The sequence below is a fragment of the Heterodontus francisci genome, chromosome 12 (assembly GCF_036365525.1).
Source record: "Heterodontus francisci isolate sHetFra1 chromosome 12, sHetFra1.hap1, whole genome shotgun sequence".
Classification (NCBI taxonomy): domain Eukaryota; kingdom Metazoa; phylum Chordata; class Chondrichthyes; order Heterodontiformes; family Heterodontidae; genus Heterodontus; species Heterodontus francisci.
The window spans coordinates 60,774,738-60,799,430 of record NC_090382.1 but is presented as its reverse complement, the minus strand read 5'-3'; the positions used below and the strand labels follow the sequence as shown (position 1 = coordinate 60,799,430).

At 44.2% G+C, this 24,693-nt stretch overlaps 1 protein-coding gene across 1 annotated transcript in view; it reads right to left on the bottom strand.

Moving 5' to 3' along the window:
• Positions 1 to 24,693, bottom strand: part of unc5a (unc-5 netrin receptor A) — a 312,917-nt gene that overhangs the window by 223,278 nt on the left and 64,946 nt on the right. Inside the window, exons 4-5 of the mRNA XM_068043091.1 lie at positions 24,264 to 24,444; positions 2,149 to 2,316 (exon numbers count right to left, since the gene is read on the bottom strand). Of these exons, the coding sequence (XP_067899192.1) occupies positions 2,149 to 2,316; positions 24,264 to 24,444 (349 nt within the window). The remainder of the gene's footprint in view (positions 1 to 2,148; positions 2,317 to 24,263; positions 24,445 to 24,693) is intronic.

Below are 24,693 nucleotides of genomic sequence, written 5' to 3'. Positions count from 1 at the left end.
CCCTTTTAAACTAAATTTAATGGCCAGATGTTCTACTTGCTCCATCGGACTGGCCACTGCACAGGGGCAAAACTGGGCAGGCAATGCAGCACAAATACCTCTCTTGTGCCAAGAGCACAATTTCAGACTGTCATTGTACATCTTAAGAACTGCATCACATGACAATATCAATTGATAGTTTCTTTTTCTAAAAGGAATCCGAGACTTACTATAGTGATCCTTGAAGTACAAATCAAATACAAACTCTAGGGGAAAAAATATCGTCTTCAGGGCTGCTTTTCCAGAAGAATGAAGACAGCATTTATTCATAATTAATGCCTTCAATGACTATTCAAAAAAAAAAATCAGTGTGGAATTCTTGGGAGAATGGCAGAACAAAACATGTTGAATATCTATTTAATGAAAATGATATGCATGTACATGAGTAAAAATCCCTGGTATCTTCATCCTTGCTTAAGTGCCCATTCAGGACTTCTATTGATGAGCTACCAAAGCTTGTGTAGCAATGCCATTAGAAGCATATTAGGAGCATACACTTGCTGAAGGATGCTGCATACTGTGAAAAAAATAGGCCAGGTGGGTATTAGGACTTCCCCTCAGAAATCAGCCACGTGTGCTCCCTTGGAACCTTATCGGCAGGGATTGGGGTGGGGCACAAAACAAAGAAAACATATTTATCTTCAGAAGCCTATGTCATGAATCAGGTCATCCCCACTTCCATCATTTGGCAGGTCAATATACCTGATGTCACCACCTGCTGACTGAGAAGCTGGGTGACCCCAACCCCTCCCTGCCCCCACCTCCTCCCATGCCGATGATCATGTGTGGGGTCAATCACATTCATGCATCACATACAACTGTTTTAGCTCTCAGACCCTGGGCTCTTCACTTTCTCCAAGGTTTGTACAGTTCCAGCATCAACTACCTCTCCCAGCCTAGTGTAATCCCCAATTTTAGCCTTCTACAAAAAAAAACAGCTTCGTGAAAAGTTGCCTGGTGAAAGCTAATAACTTTCAAATCTGATGGCTTCTAAAGTCTACATGAAAGGGTTGATTCAGCGGGGAGCTGCAGCTTGCATATCACAGGGCAAAACGATAAAAGACTGTTAGAAGTAACACATTAGTAATTACATTTTTTTCTTGTTGGGGAAAAAAATCATTATTGCCATCAGGGTTACTTTACTAGAAAAATGAAGAAAGCACTTATTCATAATTTATGCCCTCAATTGCTATTAATAAAAAGATCAGTGGGGAATTGCCTGAGGAGATTACAGATATATTTCATTAACTTTTGCTTTTTGGCCGATTTACTCTCATTAATGTAGATATGCACAGATAAGAAATGAAATAGCTCCAATATATATTATATATAGCACAATACATACTATATATTAAATGTATTTTTAAAATGACTATGAGCATTGCCACAGATCAATTAGTTATTTCTTAGATTCATTAAAAACAAAAAAATATTCTGGAAAAGTACATTAAGTTGGTCAGTACCTGGAAGGGAAAAATGGATTAATATTAGAGGTGTGACCTTTCATCAGAATACGACTGAAACATCAAACTATCTTCCTATTTCATGTGCATTTCCAGTATTTTCTGCTTTTACTTCATATCACCAGCATTTTTGTTTTGGTTCCTTAATCTCCTTTTATATCAGTGCTTTTATACCGTAGTGTACCGGGATTGTTTCTGGACCTGACAAATTCTAAATACACTACTTAGAGCCAGGAGTGGTGTTTGCCTTGTGGGGCCCTGGGCAAGGATTTGGGTTGCAGCCTCTACATTTTACTGGAAATGAGACTAAATATCATCTACTTAATCTAGTTTCAAACCCTCACACACATGATTGTGAAAAGGCATGTTTGTAGTAGATAAAAGGGGTTGACAATTAATATTTGTAATTGTTTCCTACTGGTTTTACATAATTTCTATAAACCTTTAGCTATTGTTTTAACCTCATTGTAATGCATCTGGTTATTTTATTATTTTCTGTGATTGATTACATTTTAATAATCTTCTTCATTCTTATTCTATCTTTTCTCAAGTGCTATATTGCTCCAAATTATAAATGTCAATGGCAAATGAAGCATGTTTTAAAGGTTGTCGGAAGAAGCAGCTTTATTACAAGTTAATCATTTACCTGGGCACAAGATGGTGCAGGTAGTTTTCTGAGTGTTCTGTCCATCACAGAATGATCCACCATTCTGAGGGCTAGGGCTGGTACAGGTACGTGTCCTTTGCTGCCATCCTCTACCACAGGTACTGCTACAGGACCACCACTCTGTCCAAGTAGACCAGCCACCATTTACTGTTCAAAAGGGGTAATCAATAAATACTACAAGCAACCACTTAAGTAATCAGCTAGCACTATAATAAACTAAGTATTTTCCACTATTTTGGATCAATACCTATATAATAATAGAATTAAGTGAAAACATGCAATTTTGTTTACAGGAAAACACCATGGATTGGTTAAATAAATACCACCATGCACTGGCTCTTTGAGAATTTTGACATACAAAATAGCTTTGGTTGTTAAATTAGTTTAGCAGACACATAGCAAAATAATGTTCATTTCCATTTTCATGCTTCAATAGAAAACAATTTTATTTTGTTGAAGAATATGACAGCATTTACAACATAAAACAGCAGTAATCTGTGCACTGTGTATCAAATTAAATCTGAAAGAAATCAAATTGTTAAAACAATTCATCAGTCACATTGGCCTGAATTTTACTGGCCCCTTGACGCCACGGGTCGGTAAAATGTTGCAGGGAGAACCCCGCCTCGACCTGCGATGTTAAGAAGGGCCGTTGCATATTACCAGTGGCAGGGGACCTCGGTGCTGCCCCCCCCCCACCCCAACCCACCACTGCCTGGCAGTGGATCCTTCATCTGCATATTTAAATCAACAGTAATTATATTCAAATTATCTTACCTACCATCCCACGCCAATTTTACGGCCTCCATTCAGCTTTCGTGTGCCTTCAGAACTCCACACGGAGTTCTGAGGCGAGAACCTGGTGAGGGGGGGAGGAATAAAAATTTCAGGGTGGGAGGGGTGGAGGAGCAGGGAAAAAGGAATGTGTTGGTCATTTTGGGCATTGAAATGTCCGTTGGGGGGTTGGGGAAGAGCCATCTTCATATATTTTAGTGTTTATAAAAATTTCATACTGCTACCCGTTTAAAAAATTGAAGTAATTCAAAGGGCTTAAAAGCCCTTTAAAAATGGCGCCGGCACCTGCGCAGTGGCACCGGACGGCGTTACCGAGGACGCCCCCGCTGCATGTCATCTAGGGCAGGCACTCCGCCCCCACTATTTAAATGAGCCCCTGCGCAAAATATCATGAGGGCTCTGCAGCGGCCGCTGAATGTGGGCACCCCCCCGAGTTTAAAGGGCACCGCCGCAGAGCCCGGTGCCCAAATAACATTCAGCCCATTATGTCCAAAGTACATTTCCTGATTTTTGAAGATCTCACAAAAGCACAGATATTCATTATTTTATATCCATTGCTGATAGGTGTGACAAAGGCCAGAAAGTTAAAAGATAAATAAAAGAAAAGATGGGTGGGTAGCCTTTTATTTATATTGCACTCATGATGTCTTTAAGACATCCCAAAGTGCTTCTCATCCAATGAAATATCTTTTGTAGTGTAATCATCATTGTTATGTAATTATATCAATTCAATGTTAGAATGTTATTGACAAGGGCAACAAGTGCTGAAGAGAAAACTTCATGCTTTGCAGAGTAATGTGCAAAAGATATATTTATCAAATTATAACTTTAGAAAGAGCTGACAATAAACTTTACAAAACATACCACAAAGTATTTCCTGTTAGATGAATTGTGGCATTATTTATTCTTCTGTTTTAATTGAATTTGACATAATATCGTGATGTATTGGTATACTAATCCTAATACTGTCATCAATGTTTTACAATAGGACTTATTATTTCAAACAAATACTGGAAGCATGAGAATATGTTTCTTCTAATGACCTTGTTCTACAATTTGCCCTATAGGCAGGCAGAATAGAATAGGTAGGTCGTAGAGTTTTGCTAATTTTATTGTTGGGATTTTTGATATTACTGGCACATTCTGCACTAAATGTTCATTCACATTCATATCAAGGCAAGTACAAAATGAGCACCAACTGCTGAAATGTCTGATAATATAGTTCATTAATATCATATTGACTGCTAAACAGCATTTAAAAAGCCACTTTCAGGGATTGAATTAACAGTTTCTCAAACACTCAGGGAAAAACATGTTCTATTTGTAAGTAGTAAAATACATTATTCCCCAAAGCATGAAGTAATAAAAAAACAACTGTGAGGTGAATAAATACTGACACAGAAGGCCAAGGCATTTATTTAGTGCTGAAAGACTTAAATGGGACTTACAAATGAGGCACACAGAAATCTCATCACATGCCACTGCTTAACGTACCAATCAGAAATGTGAATGTGAGATTATAAAAGTGAGTCAACATATCCTTTCCTTGTTTATTCATTTACTTTATTCATTTATGTATGTCAGAAAGTTTTCTTACTTTACTGGTTAAATTGTTAGATGTAACAGACTTGGTTAATAAAACTAACTTGGACACCAATAAGGCTCTCCGGGTTTGTTATCAGCTGTGGCTCAGTGGGTAGCACCCTTACCTCCAAGTCAGGAAGTCCTATTCCAGTGACTTGAGCACCAAAATCTAGGCCGACACTCCTCATGCAGTGCTGAGAGAGTGCTGCATTGTTAGCGATGCTGGGCTGGATTTTAATGCCCCTCCGCCATCGGGAAAGTTGGCGGGGGGGCAATGAAGATCGGTGCGGTAGAGGCCTGCCACCGACCCTGACGTTGACAGGCCCTGTGCCGATCACGGCGGTGGCGAGGCCTCGGTGGCAGCCGCTCCGCCGCTCGGCAACGGGACCTCCATTTAAATAAATAAACTAATTTACATACCTGATTTAATGAGGGTCCCGTTGCCTCCTTGAGCGCCGCACCGATTTTCATTCGGGCGGACGACAATGCTGCACTTTCGAATCCCCGTTTGAGGAAACATGGTGCGACACCTGTGGGGAGGGGGGAGGAGGATTGTTTCTCTGTGTGGGGAGGGGGGAGTCGGCTGACATCACTGCAGATTGGTTGGAGGGGGGGTGATGGAAAGGGGTAAAGGGCAAAGGTGCCAAACTTTGTGTGGGGTGGGGGGCGCTGGTGGGGGAAGGTCAAATTGTTAATAAACACATTCTGGGGGAAGAAAGGGCAGGTATGTTTTGAAATGCCATTGGGGGGGGGGGGGTAGGAAAATGAATTTAATGGTAATGTAATTCTTTTTTTTGGTTATTGAACTGACCCGGTGCTTTAATTTTAAAATCATCATTAAGAGCTGTTAGCCTTTTAAAAGATGTCGCCCGCGTCATGCAAATGAGCCACCGCATTTGAAATCCCGTCGGCTCCGTGATGTCGTGCGAGTGTGGGTGGGGCGCATTTTTTTACGTCCGCTGCCTACTTCGGCGGCAGACTCTTGAAATGCAGACCTCCATGTTAAACCGAAGACCCGTCTTCCCTCTTAGGTGGACATAAAAGATCCATGACACTATTTCAAAAAAGAGCAGGGGAGTTTTCCCTGGTGCCCTGGCCAATATTTATCACTCAACATCAATAAAACAGATTATCTGGTCATTATCACATTGCTGTTTGTGGAACCTTGGCATGCACAAATTATCTGCCACTTTCCTACATTACAACGTGACCACAAGTACTTCAAAAGTACTTCATTGGCTCTAAAGTACTTTGCAATGTCCGGCAGTCATGAAAGGCACTATATAAATGCAAATTCTTTTCTTCTTGCAACGATCACTTCAAGTCAATTTCTAGAGTACAGTTAACCTGAAGGAATTGAAATGGAGATGGTAGTTTCTCATACAAATTGAAGGAACTTAAAATCTCAGACTGGGTACATGAATATTTTGCCCCCCAACCCCACCTCCCCACATCTCAGAACATTACCAACTGAGTAGTTTTTTTTAACTGGAAGCCCATACTGAAATGTAAATTCTCCTGCTGTGGACCAATCTTCTAGCTTTAATTTTTTTTTGATTCATTATTTTGTTCCTTGATCAGTTTACAGATCTAATCTTCTTCAAGCATTTTTAAAAATCTTCTACAGCTGATTTGATGTAGCTGAACTGCTTTGTAAAATTGCAGTCACTTTTGGTTGAAAGTTGCAATCTGTTTCAGCACCTTCTGATGTTGGAGCTTGTAATAGGGTAACTGCTGATAGCAGATTTTCACTGGTATATGTGAAATTGTATATAAAAATATCTCGAGGCATAGGCAAAACCTTGTATTCTGCAAAGCAATTCGTCAAATATTTTTATGGCCCAGAAAAGTTTATAATCCATCCCAATATGGAAAGATTTTCTGATACGGTATTCATGAGATCTTCCACATCATAAGAAATGGCAAGATCTTTTTCTAGCTAAGCCTGAAGCAATTTAAAATCTTAAAAATTGCTTTATCTAGCTGCCTTGGAAAAATCAAACAGATCTGGTGGATTTAGGTGGAAAAAGGCCTTTATTCTACTACTTAGCAAGCCATCTTCTTCTAGTTAATTCTTTTCCCTGTCCAGTCTCTGAGCAAACCTATTTTTCAGTTTTTTACATTTTCTGATGAGTCTTTTAACAATGAACAGCTGCTGCCATCATAATACATTTTTGTTAAAACGGTCTCAGACACAAAAACAGAACTTTCGTATTAAAATTTTTCCTGGCTTCCTCAATTGATCAAAGTCAAAGGCAACAATAGCTATTATCAGAGCAGTCATTGCAAAGGAAGATAATGAAGTAGTGTGATAGCAATAGTGTGGTAGTCTTTTTTAGCTATGGTAGGAGGCAGAATGCCATTCAGGGCTGTGTAGGGCCATTGAACATATGACTTCTCAGGACAGATTCAACAGAGATTTTAAATGGGTATTTTGCATCAGACCTTACTACAGAGGACAATGTTGTGTTACCAATAATTCATAAGGTTGATACTAAAGTTGAAAGTATAAAAGTGGATCTGAATATGGTGTTGGTTGAAATAAGGGATCTTCAAAAGATCTGACTGCCGGCACTGATGACATTCACCCGAGTATGCTCGAAGAAATGGGGGCTGTGCCTTGAGAGACCCTTGCTCAAATATTTAACATTAGGATTATTCCATGGATTGGAGAGAAGTCCATATGGAGCCAAAGGAACAATGGAGGGAATTTTAATCCCCCAGAACTGGTGGGCTGGTGATGGGTGAGGACCTAAAATTGATAATTTTTCAATTGTAACTTCTATAACCAATTTGATGTAGCTGAACTGCTTTGTAAAATTGCAGTCATTTTTGGTTGAAAGTTACAATCTGTATCAGTACCCATTGATGTTGGTGCTTGTGACAGGCTAACTGCTGATAGAAGATTTTTGCTGGTATATGTGAAATTATATATAAAAATCTCATGAGGCACAGGCAAAACTATTGTACTCATCAATATTTTCATGGCCTAGAAAAGTTTATAATCCATCCCAGTATGGAAATTTTTTTGATAAGGTATTCATGAGATGTTTCACATCTACAAGAAATGATAAAGATCTTTTTTTAGATAAGCCTAAAGCAACCCAGCTCCAATCCATCCACTTACGGGTTTAAGGGAGGTGTGTTTGGATGCTTGTGAATAACTTACTCTCCAAAGTCAGGCTTTAATTATAGTAGGTAGGCAGGTAGTTATTGATACAATTAACACTCTTAGGTGGCATTAGTGAGGTGTTCATAAATTGAATTTAACTAGGTTTTAAATTTAACATCTCTAGCACGGGTTTCCTGTGATTGGGGAAGCTAACCAATGAAATGAAGGTGAGATTGAGCAGGAGTTCAGGTGGGTATTTAAACTTGTGATTGTCCCATCTGAATAATAGCTCACTTATTACAATTGGTGTCTCAGTTCCCTCTGACAAACATTTGGCAGAGAATACCTGTATGGATACAACATTTTTCAAAACTTTGAAGACTTACAAACTGACAAGATCAGAATGGGAGGAGGGTTAGATGTGTTTGACAGCACATCAGAAGAGAAAGACCATCACCATCCATGGCAGCAATGACATGCTGTGGTGGGAGCAGCACATGCACAGGAGAGAAGTGCAGAGGAGATAGGTGCACAGGAAGAAGGTGCATGGCAGAAAGATGCAGAGAAGGGGGGTGCACAGGAAAGGTGCCAAGATTGCAAGGGACACTATCTATGTCATAAGCTTTATGGACATAAGGTCAGCTTCCTTGACCTCTCAAAAGAGCAGTGCTTTCTCAGGATGAGGTTGTCATGTCAGGTGGTGCAGACATCTGCAACATCCGAGAAGAAGACCTGTTCCCTGCTGGTCCTGGAACAAGGTCACCATTGCCCTCAGTGTTTTTTTGTTTCTAGTTCCTTCCAGGATGCTATCGGAGACATATTGAGGGTCTCACAGTCCACTACACATAAAAGCAACAGGCAGGTGACAGATGAATTGCCAGCACTGGAAGTTATATAAACTTCCCCTGTGATGACAATAGCCAGAATGAACAGATTTAACTCTCTGGCTGAATTCCTACAGGTACAGGATGACATCAGTTGTACACATGTGGCAATCCGAGCACCACCACAGCAACCATGAGTTTTTTATAAACTGCAAGGGATATTCATCCATGAATGTGTAGCTGGTGTGAAACCACAAGAGGTTCATCCAAGTGTGGGCCAAATTCCCTGGGAGCTGTCATGATACATTCAGACTGAAGCAGTTCAACATTCCAGATGTTTTCCTTCCGGGATACGGAATTAAGAGCTGGTTTGTTGGAGACCAAAGATACCCGCTGCAAACTTGACTCATGATACCTGTGAGGAACCCCACCAATGAGACACAGCAGCACTACAATGAGAGCCACATGACCACTGGGTTTTTAAGATGTGCTTCAGGTGCTAGATAAGTCTGGAGGCATCCTTTAGTACTGGCCAGCGAGGGTGTCTAGAATCATGGTAGTGTGTTGTGTCCTGCACAAGATTGTGCAGCAGAGAGGATTGTAGGTTGAGGAGGACAGTGGGTTCATCATTCAGCTGCAGATGAGCAGAAATTAGAGGAGGAGGAGGAGCAAGAGGAGATGAAGATGGGGCACCCATTGCCAGACCAGCCACTTACATTGGCTGCTCAGGATGCTGGGGTTGCTCGAATATTGTGAAATTTCATCTTGTAAGACATAAGAAATTAAATCCTGTGGTTCAGTCCCATCACCAGGACCACTTTCCTTCACTTTGCACTGAACAGTCCTTCAACCACTTTGCATATCCATTGCATATCCACCCAATGGGTTCTGTCATGTATTGACATTCATCATGAAACAAGTGAAGGGCAAGTTGGCACTTGGAATGCATTAATGGGCAAGGCATAGAAGATATGCTAATCATTGAATTTTATATGGCATTATAAAAGAATGAAACTTAACAACAGAACATTTTGTCATCACCCATGTGCCCACACTTAAGTGAATTATTGAATTTCTGCTTCACATAACTTCTACATGGTTTATCCTGTATGGCTTCAGCAGAGGTAGCAGCAGGCTGCTCAGATCCCTCCCCTTACTGCTGAGATGCTTTTGACCTAACCCCTCTGGAGTCTGATGTTCCTGAGGGCCCTGCCAAAGAATGCTCCACCGATAAACACAAAAGCAAAATATTGCAAATGCTGGAAATCTGAAATAAAAACAAAAAATGCTGGAAATAGTAAGCAGGTCTGGCAGCATCTGTGGAGAGAGAAACAGAACTGCTCAGAATTTTATGCAGACTTCGGAGACAGGAATGGAGGCCAGGTGGGGGCATTAAATCAGGACAGGAGATGGTGGACAGGACATCCATTGTCGTGTCATCCCATTCCAATTTTATAGATGGCAGCATGCATGAAGGATGGAGAGCAGACATCGACATGGCAGAGAGGCAAGTAAGGTAGTTAAGAGGTCTATTGATAGCGATTTTATTCTTAGTTTTAAATGTTATTAATGGCCCTTGGGAATCATGGACCTTCAGAGCCTCACCTGGTTGATGAAGGCGACATGGAGGCAGGAGTTCATTGCTGGCTGCAAAGAGAGACCATCAGGAGAGGCAGCATTAGCTGCCAGGAAGAGTGAAGAGAGAGCATCAGGCATCATCAGGGGCCAGCACTGCAGGGGTGCCATATTATGCGTGGCAAAGGGCAAGTGCCACCTCATTGGAGGTGACAAGTGGGGGAAAAGGGGGTGCCATTGGCAGTGAAGGCCTTGAGCACAGGGAGAGACCACCTATTATGGGCCTCATTCATCCAGGCTTTGCGACCCTGTTGAGGAGGAGGTGCAGCAGAGCAGGAGAGAGGGTCAGGCACCGGCACCGCAATAATCTGTGAGCCCACAGGAGGGTCAGCATCAGCCTCCAGACAGTGGAGAAGGGTGCAGAGGGGAAAACCAGCAGCCTTCCCCATGCAGAAGAAGCTACCTTCAGAGAAGGTCTACTGATTAAGGCTCAACTACCTACAGATGTCTGAGAGGCAGTGCCAATGAAGAGTCCAGCTCTCCAGGGAGGCTATCATTGACCTATGTGCTATGATGCTGGATGGGCTTTGCCCCAGGGGACCTGGTGGGAATCCAATGCCAGTGGTGCTGAAGATCATTGTGGCACTGAACTTCTACACCCCTGGATCATTCCAGGGATCCACTGGGGAATTGTGTGGAATCTCACAGTCAGCGGCCCATTGGTGCATTCAGGAGGGCCAGTGACTGTGTGTGCTTCCACATGGATCCCAACTCTCAAGTTCAGAGGTCCTTCGGGTTCGGGACCGTCGTTGAATTCCCCCAAGTGCAGGGTGTCATCGACCGAATGCATGTGGCCATCAAGGTTCCTGCACACCAGCCAAAGGCCTTCATCAACTGGAATGGTTTCCACTCCCTCAATGTACAACTTGTCTCTAAATAGATCCTGCAGGTCTGTGCACGTTTCCCAGGAAGTTGCCTACATTTTAAGACAGTCCCAGATGCCAGAGCTTTTCCGGACTCCTACATGCCTTCAGGTATGGATCCTTGGAGACAAGGGCTACCCACTGAAGACATGGCTTCTGATGCTTGTGAGGGAGACACGCACAGATGAAGAGGAGAGGTACAACACCTGCCATGGGACAACGCGAGCGACAATTGATTTATTGGTCTACTCTAGATTAAATTCGGGCGCCTAGATCTGTCCCTTCAATATGCCTTCTTGGACAATGAGGATGCAGAGTGGGAAGCATCACCAGATGTAGGACATGAGGACAACAGGAGAGACACCACGAGATATGTGCAAAGGAGGCTTGCAATGCCCCTATACTTCAGGTTTCCTTTGATTTTTACTGCCAGTTGTAGGTTGACCAATAAAGCCTTACCTTTATGCAGCCCCTGTTGTCACCTTCCTTCTTTTAGGAAGCATTCTCTTAGTGTTCAGGTGCACAGTGCTCAGATGGCAAGACTCCAGGGTTGACCCTTCACAGCATGATCTCTCACCTTGAGCTCCCTTGACAGAGGTGGGGTTGAAATGAAGTGCCAGAGGCCATAAATAAGAGGAAGGAAATCTTGTGCAATAGAAAATAATGTTTATTATCCATGACACCAAATGCCACCCTTTCTATTTACATTATGCATTCACCTGTGAATCCCTGCGCTTCTAGTTGCTCCCCCTATGCTGTCAGCTGAAGTGGAGGCAGGCTGCTGACCTTACTGTCCCTTGCCAGGGATGACCTTGGTGGTCGTCCTCTGCATGCCTTATGCCTGGAGGGTCGCACATGCTGAGGGCCTCCCTCAATACCATGCTCTGTTGTCAGAGATGAAGGAGGATCTGGCGTCACTGGCAGATGGGCAGAGAAACTGCTGACCACCCCAGGGGCACCCTGAGAGGAGCCCCCAGCTGTGAGAGGCAGCTGCTCCTCCTCACTTGCAAGGCAGACATTTATCTCCCTGCTGACCTGAGAGGGTAGACAACCTGGTGGTGATTCCAGGTTCCCCATTCCTCTCTGTCTTTGCCAATGCTGCCTTGAGATCATAGTCAAGATGAGGGTATGCAGGTCTTCATGAATATCTTGCAGACACTGAGTGCTCTGCTGGATGTGGCTCTCCAATCTCTCAATGGGGGACGCCACTTGTGCACTAGTCAGAGACAGTGCAGTGCCCAAGACCTTGATGGACTCCTCCATTGTCTGTGCTTGGGTACGCACAGCCTCTGGTATAACTGCCAGATGTTCCCTGACCTGTAGCTGCAGCTGCAGCATTTCCCATGATGTTGCTGACACCAAAGGTACGTCATGAGCTTGGGGTTCAGCATGGGCCTGACCTCCCCACAATCTTCTGACTGTCAGAGGCCTGTCCAGCAGATTGTGTGTCAGAATCTAACGGAGACTACATACCCACTAACGTGAGAGTATCTGCGCTGGTGGAGAGTGCGGGGGAACAAGGCGACAATGCATCCTCTAAGGCTTCCTCCTCCCCCTCAGAGGTGGCAGACTCTCCCACAGTCTCGGAGGCTCTTTGTGGATGTTCAGCATGACCTGCAAGAGACACTGAAGGGTCAAGGGCTTCCCCTTCCAGCATAGCAAATACTCCTACATTGGAGACCCCTGTAGGCACCGGTTGCCTCATGAACAGCATGGCTTCATCGGTGCAGATGTTCCTTTGTGCCCTATGGTAACCTTACTTACTGTCTTAGGAAGGTGCTCCTGTCTCTCCATCTGCACTGTCCATCCTGCAGCTATGCCAGGTCAATGGCCTCTGCCTCCTCTATTGGGCTCAGCTCACTGTAATTGTGTGCTATCTTCTCCTGCAGACACAAAGATGAAGGTTGTTGATCTCCCAGCAGGGACAAGCCCAAGATATATGCTGGTGGTAGTCCAGTGGTTAATGATGGGGGTATGCAGATGCCTCTTGCATGCTGCCCCTTTTTGGGGACTTTGCAAAGGTCTCCAGTGACAACGGGTCACCTTCCAGTGCCAATTTCGTCAAGCCTCAGGCAGCTTGTTTGCAGGCCCTGACCCTTTGCCCACATATGGTTGAGCACTCCCTCTCGACCCAACGCACCCTCCTCCTCTGACAAATGCAAGGTCCAAGAGGTGAAGGCTTTAAGAGGTACTCACTTTCGCTGCCTGGATGAGGCTATTAAGCCACTCGCTTGGGTGTGACCCCAAGGCTGCTGACCTCCTCCACTGTCTGCAGCCAGGCTTGCTTGGTCAGGCTCCTAGCTCTGCTTCTGCCATCCCTAGGGAATTGTATCTCCTGCCTTTCCCTGGAAGCTTATAAGAGAACCTAGAGCATCACTAAAGCATAAGGCCACCCAAGGTCTTACTTCTGCCATTGTTCTGCAGCCTTTCTCCCCTGAAGAAATCCTTATACTTGCCTAGCAAACATTGAATGCAGGGCTGGCAGCCTTTAAAATATGGTACCAGCACCTGCCATGGCATCAGCTGATGCCAGCGTCTTCACCTCCACCTCCACCACCGTCCACTGCGTTGGATGGCTCCCGCGCCTCATTAAACCTAATTGGCCGGCCACTCGTGGCCCCGCTGGAAGCTGCACCTGCTTCCAGTCCCGATGTCAGGACCTGTAACTTCAACATAAAATACAGCTAAAGTTTCAGATCAATGAAAGGTAATTAACTTGAAACATTAACTCTGTTTCTCTCTCCACAGATGCTTCCAGACCTACTGAGTGTTTCCAGCATTTTCTGTTTTTATTTCAATGCTTCACCTACACCTCTACAGGGGCAGACTCAGCCATCGTGAGATGAGGCAGCATGTGGGGTAGTGGCTGATGGAGAAAGTAATTGGTGGGAAGTGGCAGTGCTTTGAGTAGAGTTCCCACTTCAATGTCCCTTTGCCATCATCCCTCTCCTGGGCCAGCACCACATTAATCCTGCCACTCTGCTGCAGAGCAGGTTGGTGGAGGTCAATGTCATTGTAAGGCCGCAGATAGGGCATCTGTCATCCTGTTTAAGTCGGCAGATATCTCCTGTATGGTCATGGCCTACATGGACTCATTTGATAGCCATGCTAAAATCATCATGGAGGCGGCCACTCTCTCCATGGCAGATATTCTCACAATTCCCTGCGCCAGTCATCCACTAGCAATGGAGTTGGACTCCTCCATTCTCTCCACTATTGTGGAGAGTGTACGCGGCATGTCTGTCAGTACCTGGTTAAGCTGCTCATGCATATTTAGCATTCTCATTCTCAACGATAATCCCTGAGGTTCAGCATATTTATCCGAATAAACAGCACAGATTGGGGAGGATGGCATTTCCAATGTGGACCCTCCACACCTGTTGCAGCTATCAGTGTCTGTTTGTGTTGACGTCTAAGGTGTGAATCATCAGGTAAAAACCCAACTAACAGTCTAAGTGGACCCACCGAGTGCAGGTATTTGCGCTGGTGCTTGACTGTATGTCCTATGACAGTACACCCTCAGAAAGGAATAGGTCTTCTGTGTGATCGTTCTCATGTATCTCCAGTAACTCTTGCTCAATGCATGTAGGCCCTGGAAGAAAAAAGAAAGGATATGATTTAGTCAATCTTGACAATCTCCATACTCCGTCTTCTCATAGTTAAGTCATTGATGAAATAAAGTCAGCATACAAGATATTTGTAACTATGTCACCAGCTATCTGTGAACTTCCAACTGAGATGGACGTAGATGTGCCACTTTTATCCAAGGCCCCTTGCTCTGCAACTGTTAGCTGGACTATTTGTGGTAGGCCTGCCACCTCCAGTCCTCTCCATCTCCCATTGCATTATGTGCTCTTTTCTTCTGAAAGGGACAAAAAACAGACAAGTGAGTGAGTGAAGATCAGGTATTCACCAGATGGATGCAGTGTATTCAGAGAGATTGACCATGAGACAGATTCATCACAATGCATAAGAATTGGGGCGAGTGGCAGTGGCAGATGAATAAATGAGGAGGTGGTGAAGTGTATAGAAAGTGAAGGGTGGGTGCTACTGAAAATTGAGTGGGTGTAGGAATGATATGATGGAGAATGCTTCGCAAGACTGAGTGAATGGAAGGAGTGCTTAAATCGAAGGCATTGTTGAATAAGAAAGTGTACTCACTTTCTCTCACATGGTTAGGTTACTGAACGTCTTCCCGCACAAAATCTAAGACCTGAGAATAATGCTGCAGCTACTTCCAACCACACCTTTTTGGTGAAAGCCTCAGGTTTCTTCTTTCCATTGCTGGGGAAAAGTATGTCCTTCCTGCACCTGACTGCACCCAACAATATATTCCAGTGATGTGCCATTGAATTTGGATGCTGTCCTTGCTCTATGTGCACCATCCAACACAAATACCTTCAATTTCCATCTGTGCAATACACCTGAGATCATGTTATGCAGGTACACATCATACCCGTTGTGCAGCTTGAAGACATGGAACACAGAAATCAAATGTAATTTCTCCATTGAGTTTCAATCGGAGATTCCAACCAGCTGAGTTAACTTCTGGGTTTTATCCATGCAGTTGCAACCCATCCCCACCTTGGAAGCCACCTGAAGACATAGAGCCTCTATGTCTGAATGAGCAAATTACAGGCCCGTTAGCCTGACTTTAGTCTTAGACAAGTTTGAGAAGGGATCATTACAGATACACTTGTACAATTACCTTGACAAAGAAGGCATTAATTGAGTGTTAACATGGCCGGCTGGATTTTACAGGCACCCCTGATGCTGGGGTCGTGGCGTACGGGCCCAGAAAATACCTCCAGGTGAGGTCTGTCACGGACCGCGACGCCAGGAAGATCCCACCCCATATTACTGGGGGTGGCGAGGTCTCATGGCACCCCCTGCCCCCACCACCCCCCCGGGATGGAAACTTAATTTAAATATTTAAATAAATGTTAATTAATGCATTAGTACTTATCTCGTCACGACAGCTGTCCCACTCCGATATTTTGGCCAGTTGCCGGAACTCCCGCGCCTTCAGATCTCCGCTCAGAGAACTGAGGCGGAACACTGGTGGGAAGGGGGGAGGAGTGATGTTTTCAGGGCAGGAGTGTGGGGGGAGCGGGGAAAACTCTTGCTATTGGTTGACGGGGTGGTGGGAAAGGGTTGAAGGTTGAAGTTAATAAAGATCGGGGGGGTAGTTCAGGATCGAAAGTTTACTTTTTTTGAGGGGGAGAGAGCAATTTATAGACTGATTAGTCACTGCGGGGGTGGGAGAGGGGATTGAAACTGCGAACAAGTTTTAGTTTTATGTTTTACAAACATGTACCATTAAAAATTAAAATGGACCTGACGGGCTTGAAGCCCTTTAAAAATGGCGTCGGATGCCTTTGCCGAGGACGGAGCACCCGCCCCCTTTACGTCATCGGGGGCAGGCGGTCCACCTCCTCCATGTAAGTGAGCCGCCGCACCAAATATCGCTGCGGCTCTGCAGAGCAAATCTTGCACCTGCGCCCCACCGCTTTTGAAAAAATGGAAAAAGCCAGCCCGGCTTCTGTAAAAAAAAAGTCATGTCTTACCAACCCAGTTGAAGTTATGTCAGTAGGTTGACACTGCATATTTTGATTTTCTAAAAGCTTTTGATAACGTGCCAAATAATGGGCTTCTTAATAAGATCAACTTCTATGGGATTTAGAGAGTAGATTTTGGGTTTGATAAAGAATTGTTTGCATTCTTATAGGTAGAAGATTGTTATTAATGGTCGTGTTTCTGTGTGGAAATCTGTTACTTGATGAGTCACACTGGCATCAGTGTTAGGGCTGTTGCTCTTCAGCATTTATTTTAATAATTAGGATGAAGGCATTGAGGGAATAGTCTATAAGTTTGTGGATGATACAAAGATATGTGCGAGTATCAGGATCTTACATGAGAAAAACAGGTTACAGGCAGATTTAGATGGGGTGGGGGAATGAGCCCAGATCTGGCAGATGCCATTTAATCTAAATACATTTTATGTTATGCAACAGCAAGCATCTGTTGTGAGCTTAATGCTATTGAGCAGAAGAAAGATTTAGGTATTATCACACATGACTTTCTTAAGATTCACATTCAGTGCCACCAAGACTATTGCAAAAGCTAATAGAGTGCTAGGATGTATTGCCAGTATGACTAAATACTAAACAAAAAGTACTATAGTGTCTCTAAATAAGGTCTTAATTATACCTTATTTGGAATACAGGGGGGAATTTTATGTTCTCCCCCGTGGCAACTTTGGAGGCGGAGAGAGCATATCATTGGGTGGGATGGTGCCGGGGCAGAAGGGGCGGGGGGCCCGTTACCTTCCCGCCTCCACCCAAATTAAGGCCCTTAAGTGGGCAATTAATGCCCACTCTTCCCGCCTCTAGGGTATTAACCCAACGGTGGACGGGCCTGTGGCTGCACAAGGAGCACACCAAGCAAAGCCATGCGGGTTGCTTGCCAGCTCCAGTTAGGGGTAGTGGGGGGGGGGGGAGGGGCGCATCCCTCATTAAAATGCACTTCATGCCTGATCGAGGGACCCAGCATTGGGAAAGAGGGGTTCAGCTGAGAGCCACCCCCTTGCTCTTGCTACCGAACCCCCTACACCCCTCTCCCCACCCTGTGAAACCCCTCCTGCCCTGACCTACCTGTGGCCTTGATCCAGTGCCTCCAGTGAGGTCAGTACTGGCAGCAGCCACCACCTCTGCAGTGGTGCCGCTCACATAAAAAACTGCCAGCCTCTGATTGGCCAGCAGCTGTCAGCAGGCGGGACTTCCGTTGCCAGGGTTCTTATTCCCAGGGAAGGTCCACTTAAGTGCCTAATTGACATGTAATGTGGCGGACCTTCCCCAGAGGAGGCAACGCGGGGTATCGCCGGTGCTTTAGCCAGTGGCCGAGACTCCCGTCGCCCAGATAAAATCCCAGCAACTTTTGATTCCTTTATATGGAAAGGTTCGGAGGAAGATCACAAGATTAACACCTAATTTAAAGGCACTTAGTTATCACAACACACATAGAGAGCTAGGGATTTCTAGAAAAGCACAGAATTCGAGGAAATATGATTAAGGTCTTTAAAATAATTAAAATATTACATTCCGTCTATGTGGATGGGCTATTTGAGTTGGATAGGTTATAGAGGAGCAGGGGGCATTAATACTGAATCATTTAACTAGGAACTAGGTTAGATGTCAGAAGCTACTAGGTTTTACAATAAATCGTCAATCATGGTATAAGTTGGTGCCTCGTACAGTAAGTATAATTTGTTGCAAACTTTCAAAAAGAAACTTGATGTAGAAGTAGGTCACCATGGTCTTCTGGAACGTGTTTGAAACCTTCAGGGACAGGAGAGAAATTGCCAAGAGTCTTTTCTCCTTTTTTGTTATAATCTTTCCCAAGAGATTACATGTTTGGGGCTGGGGTGGGGGAGGGGCAGGATGAAGGTGCAGATAAGGGTCAAATTGTGCATAAGAGATAGGATGAGAATAGATTCTATAGGCAAATTAATAGTGAAAGAGTTGTCAGAAGAGCAGTGTGGTCGATTAGGGACCAAAGTGGACATCTATTGGTGGTGGCAGAAGGCATGGCTAAGGTACTAAATGAATGCTTTGCACGGGTAGTTACCGGGGAAGCAGACTTTTCCAAAGCAGTGGTAAATGAGGAGGTTGCCAGGATACTGGATGAGTTAAACTAGATTCAAGAAGTGGCACTAAGAAGGCTATCAGTACTTAAAGTAAATAAGTCACCCAGTTCTGATGGGACGCATCCTAGGTTACTGAGGGAAGTAAGGATCGAAATTGTGGAGGTGCTGGTCATAATCTTCCAATCCTCCTTGGATACAGAGGTGGTGCCAAAGGACTGGAGGATTGCAAATGTTACACCCTTATTCAAAAAGGGGAGAAGGATAAACCTGGCAATGTAGGGTAGTCAATTTAACATCAGTGGTGGGGAAACTTGTAGAAACAATCATTTGGGAGAAAATTAACAGTCACTTGGACAAGCCTGGACTAATAAAGGAGAGCTAGATTGGATTTGTTAAGGGCACAGCATGGTTGACTAACTTGATTGAGTTTTTTTTGATGAGGTAACAAAGAGGGTGGATGAGGGCAGTGCAGTTTATGTTGTGTATATGGACTTCCAAAAGACATTTGATAAAGTACCACATATTAGGCTTGTTAGCTAAACATAAGCCCATGGGATAAAAGAGGAGCAGCATTGATACAAAATTGAATAAAAATGAAGTTATGGTGAATGGCTGTTTTTTGGACTGGAGGGAGGTATACAGTGCAGTTCCCCAAGAGTAAATGCAAGGACTACTGTTGTTTTTGATATACATTAATGACTTATGGGTGTAGGGTCCAATTTTGAAATTTGCAGATGACATGAAACATGGAAGGGTAGTAAACACTTTGGAAGATACTTACAGACTTAAAGAGGCATAGACAGGCTTGTTGAATAAGTAAAAATATGGCAGATGAAATTCACTGCAGAAAAATGAGAGGTGATACATTTTGGTAGAAAGAATGAGGGGAAACTATACATGCTAAATGGTACAATTTTAAAGGGGATGCAAGAAGACAGCAACATGAGGATGTTCATGCACACATTTTTGAAGGTGGCAGGACAGGTTAACAAAGCAGTTAATAAAGCATATGGGGTTTATAAATAAGGGTGTGGAGGACAAAAGCCAGGAAGTTATCATAAACCTGTATAAAATACTAGTTTGACCACAGCTGGAGTATTATGTCCAATTCTGGGCACCACACCTTAGGAAGGCGTGAAGGCTTTTGAGAGGGTACAGAATAAATTTACGAGAATGATTCAAGGGATTAGTAATTACAGTTATGTGGATAGATTAGAAAAGCTGGGATTGTTCTCTTTAGAATAGAGAAGGCTATGAGGAGATTTGATAGAAATGTTTAAAATCGTAAAGGGTTTAGACACAGTAGATAAAAAGAAACAGTTTCCAATGGCTGAAGAATTGATAACCAGAGGTCACAGAATTAAAGGTGTATGGCAAACAAAGCAGAAGGGACATGAGGAAAAATTATCTTACTCAATGAAAGGTTAGGATTTGAAATGCACTGCTTGATAGGGTGGTGGATACAGAATCAATAGTAGCCTTTGAAATGGAATTGGATAAATACTTGGAGGAGAAAAAATTACAGGGCTATGGGGAAAGAGCAGGCGAGTGGGACTAACTGGCTTGCTCTGCGAAAGAGCCAGCGCAGACTAGATTGGCCGAATGGCCTTCTTCTGTGCTCTACCATTCTACTATTCTATGACTATGATAAGTTGACATTCAACGGCATTACCATCGCTTTCCAGCCCATTGGCTGGAAAGCCGGTGGTGAGCCCACCTCCGCCAGGCCTGCAAGCCATGCTGCTATTTTGAGTCACACAGGCCCCTAATTGGCTTCAGTCGGGGCTTCCGACCCTCTGAGGCAGAGGTCCTGCCTCCAAGAGCTGCCAGCTAATCAGAGGTCCGGTAGCTCTTCAGCCCCAGCAGCACCACTGGGAGTGGTGGCCACTGCTGGGACTGCAACCTGTCAGGACCAACAATAATAGAGGTGGTTCTAGAAAAGGTAGGTAGAGCTTGGGCCTCACTGGGGATAATGGGGTAGGTCCCGACGAGGGGTGGGGAGGTTGCAGTCTAGAGCAGAGCAAGTTATTTTGGGCGACTGAGTACATGCTGCTGTGGTGGGGGGGTGCTCTCCATGGGACACAGGGTGCCACAGGAGAATCCCCTGGCCCAGCCCGCAAGGAGGCCGCCAGCTATGACTAGGCAACCTCCTCAGGTGCTGAGGTGCCCATCAACCATTGCTAAAATACCAGCGAAGGCGGGAAGAAGCCCTTAAGTGGCCATTAATTGGCTTAAGCGTGGGCAGGCAGCTTGCCATCTCTCCCACCACTAGTTAAATAGCAGAGGGAACGGGTAGACAAAGGGCATGGCACCCCCAATCTCCTATCCTGTTTTACGCCCCCACCACCACCACCCCACCCCACCTCCAGCCTACTCTTGTGTGGGTGGGGTTGTTAAATGCCAGCCATCAGTGCAGAATAAATAAAAGTTAATAATTTGCTGTATCTGGTTACTTCATTAGTATTGTATTTATTGTATTTAACAAAGCCAGGGTGTGTTATAAACTGGATAACAAGTGTGCCAGCCATAGTATAGGCATTAATGGTGATGAAGAGTGAATATTATTTTTTTCTATCATTTCATGCTTCTTGCAGGAGGCCCTGAATGGACATAAGTCATTGACAGATTTTCGACAGGGATAATATTTGAAACCAATTCTGTGGCCTGTATTGGGTCATTTAGTGACAATTTATAGTTTGATTTTACAAAATTGAGGTTGATCTTTTTAGAAAATGTGTTATAGACAAAGACAAAATATTCCTCTGCTCTTGTAGAAGGTTATTTTTTTCCTGCACTTATGGCAAGCAGCATCCAACAGTGCAGGAGGCAGTGACAAAGAGAAGTTTTATTTTGTAAATACAGTTCAAAATATATTTATAACCTGCCACTTGGTGATGCAGACACTGTCAGATTCATAAAAATGTTCATCTGTTTTCCATGGCAGTCTGGTTTGATGTGCTTACTTTTCTTACCTGATATTCTGCATTTAGTGTTCATCTGGCTACCTAATGTACATTCATACTGCTTGATTGAATAATAGGGGAATTTTGATCACTGGTCTCCTCATGATAATCTAATTTTTAATGACACAGAAGGCAGTTTGCATCTGTTTGCCTGGTAGCAAATTGGTAAAAAGGGGTTTGTGCCGCATCCTCTCCAATGTGCCAGGGATACTTACATGCCAGCCTAGAGGTACAAGATTAGCATCTACAATTTCTGTGAGCAATATTTATGTTGTTTTCCATAGACATTAATTGGCAATTCATTAGACAGTCTCAGCAATTGAAAAAACCCTCACACTCATTATATTAGAAAGTCTTTGATAATGTTTTATCTGTAAACAAAGGGAGATAAGTGAGATACTAAGGTTGGAATTTTACCAGGCCTCTTAGAATGTATTTGGAGGTGGAGGGAGAGGTGGGGCGTAAAATGGGAATGGAACACGTTTGGCTGGAAATCCGATGTCTTTACATCGCTTCTGGATTTTACCAACAGCAGTAACCATGGAGGGCAGACATCACACATTAACGTGGCAGGACATCAATTAAGGTATTTAAAAGGCCAATTAACTGGAATTTTACAATGCATTTCCGATTTTACTGATGTCACATGAGAACCACTGGCTTCAGAGCCTCAACTAATTAAAGGAGGGGCAAGGAAGCAGGAGGTCTGTGTTGGCTCTCTCAGCCAACCATCAAGAGAGCCAGCCTGCTGTGCCTGAGAGGGTGTGCACAGAGGGCATTGTCAAATGATGGCAGAAGGAGGGAAAAGATGCCAGTACTGTGGGGGCATGCTGCCAAGATGACATAGGGCAGTGGGACTTGCTATGAAGGAACAATTTATGGAAGATGGGGGGCTTCTGGATAGAAGGCCTAGGATTAGGAGAGAGGCCACCTGCAACGGGCCTTATCCACTCATGCTTCATGGCCCTCATTGAGGAGGACGAGCAGCTCAGAGGTGGGGGGGTGGTTCAGGCACTGGCGGGGACACATTAGCAACCTCAGTGCCAACGAGAGGGCCAGCCTCGGGATGGGTACACTGGAGAAGTGTGCAGAGATGCACACCAGCAGCCCAATGTGCACAGAAGAGACTATCCCCAGGAGAGAGTCTACTGTCTGAGGCTGAACTACCTTCAGATGTTCGAGTGGCACTGTCAGCAAAGACTGCAGCTCTCAAGGGAGGCAGTCACTGATCTCTTCAACATGTTGACCCCACAAGAGCAGACTCATGGGAGTTGCTGGACACCCAATGTCAGTGGTGCTGAAGATCACCGTGGCTCTCAACTTCTACACCTCCAGCTCTTTCCAGGGATCCACTGGGGACATGTGTGGGATCAGCCAGGCTGCAGCCCATCGGTGACCAATGCCATGTACAAGGGGGCCAGCGACTATGTGCACTACTGCACCCATTTGGACAGTCGGGAGGAGCGGTCCATTGGGTTTGGAGCCATCATTGGATTCCCCCAAATACAGGATGTGATCGACTGGACACATGTGGCCATCGAGGCTCCCATGGACCAGCCAGCAGCCTTCATCAACAGGAAGGGCTTCCGTTTGTTCAATTTTAATTTGGTCTGCTATCACTATTCCCAGGAAGCAGCCACGATACTTAGGCAGCCCCCTGTGTCACAACTTTTCCAGCCTCCTGCGCACCTTCAGGGATGGATACTGGGAGACAAGGGCTACCCACTAAATACACGGCTGCTCACGCCTATGAGGAACCCATGCATGGATGCAGTGGTGAGGTACAACACCTGCCATGGGTCAAACTGAGTGGCCATCGAGCAGGCCATTGGGCTTCTGAAGATGCGATTCAGGTGTCTAGATCGATCCTGTGCAGCACTTGAATGTGCCCCAGCGAGGGTCTCATGTATCATGGTGGTCTGCAGTGCTGTACACCACCTGGCGCTGCAGAGAAGGAGGCGTTGAACAATAAGGATATTCTGGATCGCGATGCCTCCTTCGCAATGAGGATGTGGAGGAGGCTGCTGACTAGCTGATGCAAGATGAGAGATGACAGGTTATGGCATCATAGAGCAGATATATAGAGTCAGCTGTTACAAAAGAAAGACACTCAGCTTACTTTTAGGAACAACTAACATCTCTGAACCAGGGAAGCTACGTATATCACATTCAAATTCATAACACACATTATCAATTAAAACAGCTCAAATTAGAGGAGGATTCCCAAATATTTATGTACGGTGTCATTAGACAATTATAATAGTTGACCATAGTGAGATCAGCATATTGACAGAGGTCAACATCTTGTGATAGGAGGATATTTCTGAGGAATTTTAAAGATAATTTCTAGATGTTTAGTTTTAAGAGTTTTTGTATTGGGATGCTTACATTTTTAAAGATGGTCACATAGGTCAGTTATGACTACAGGACACCACAGTTACTTAATGCCTGCTCCAGAAGGAGTGGTATATTTTTAGCTGATGTGATGATGACACTTTTGCATTTTAAATGTATGCCCTGTTCATGTGTATAATTTAAGAGATGATTATAAACCTCACATTTGATAGATATGCTTACTTTCAATCACAATTATCATTTTTAAAGTTCCATTCATGAATAAAACAGGTATGCATACTTTTATATTAGCAATAAACAAACTTAAAATCTTGTTACCATATGTTATTATTGCTGCAGTTGTACTTCTGCGTCTGGCTACTATATTCTTTGCCACACAGGTGTAATTTGCTGTATCTGATAGTCGAGCCTCTTTGATGATCAGATTATGGTCCATGGTGATGTAGAAGTTAGGATCTTGAGTTGGGTCAATCAGTTCTTCGTTCTTCAACCATTCAACCTTCCAAAACAAATTTTGTGAATTCCATACAGACAAGAAAGGATAAATTTTACAAAACTGAAGTCCCAGTGCTAAGTTTCATGCAAAAGGATCATGGATTGGAGAAATGGCACAGAGGTGAGCATGCCTGATTCATAGCATTTTCAGTTATTGAGCGATTCATTTAACCACTGGGTTTTTGGAAGCATGAGGATAGAGACATTGACCTCTGGAGCCAATTCTCTGATCAGCCCTCTTTTAAAGTGGGAG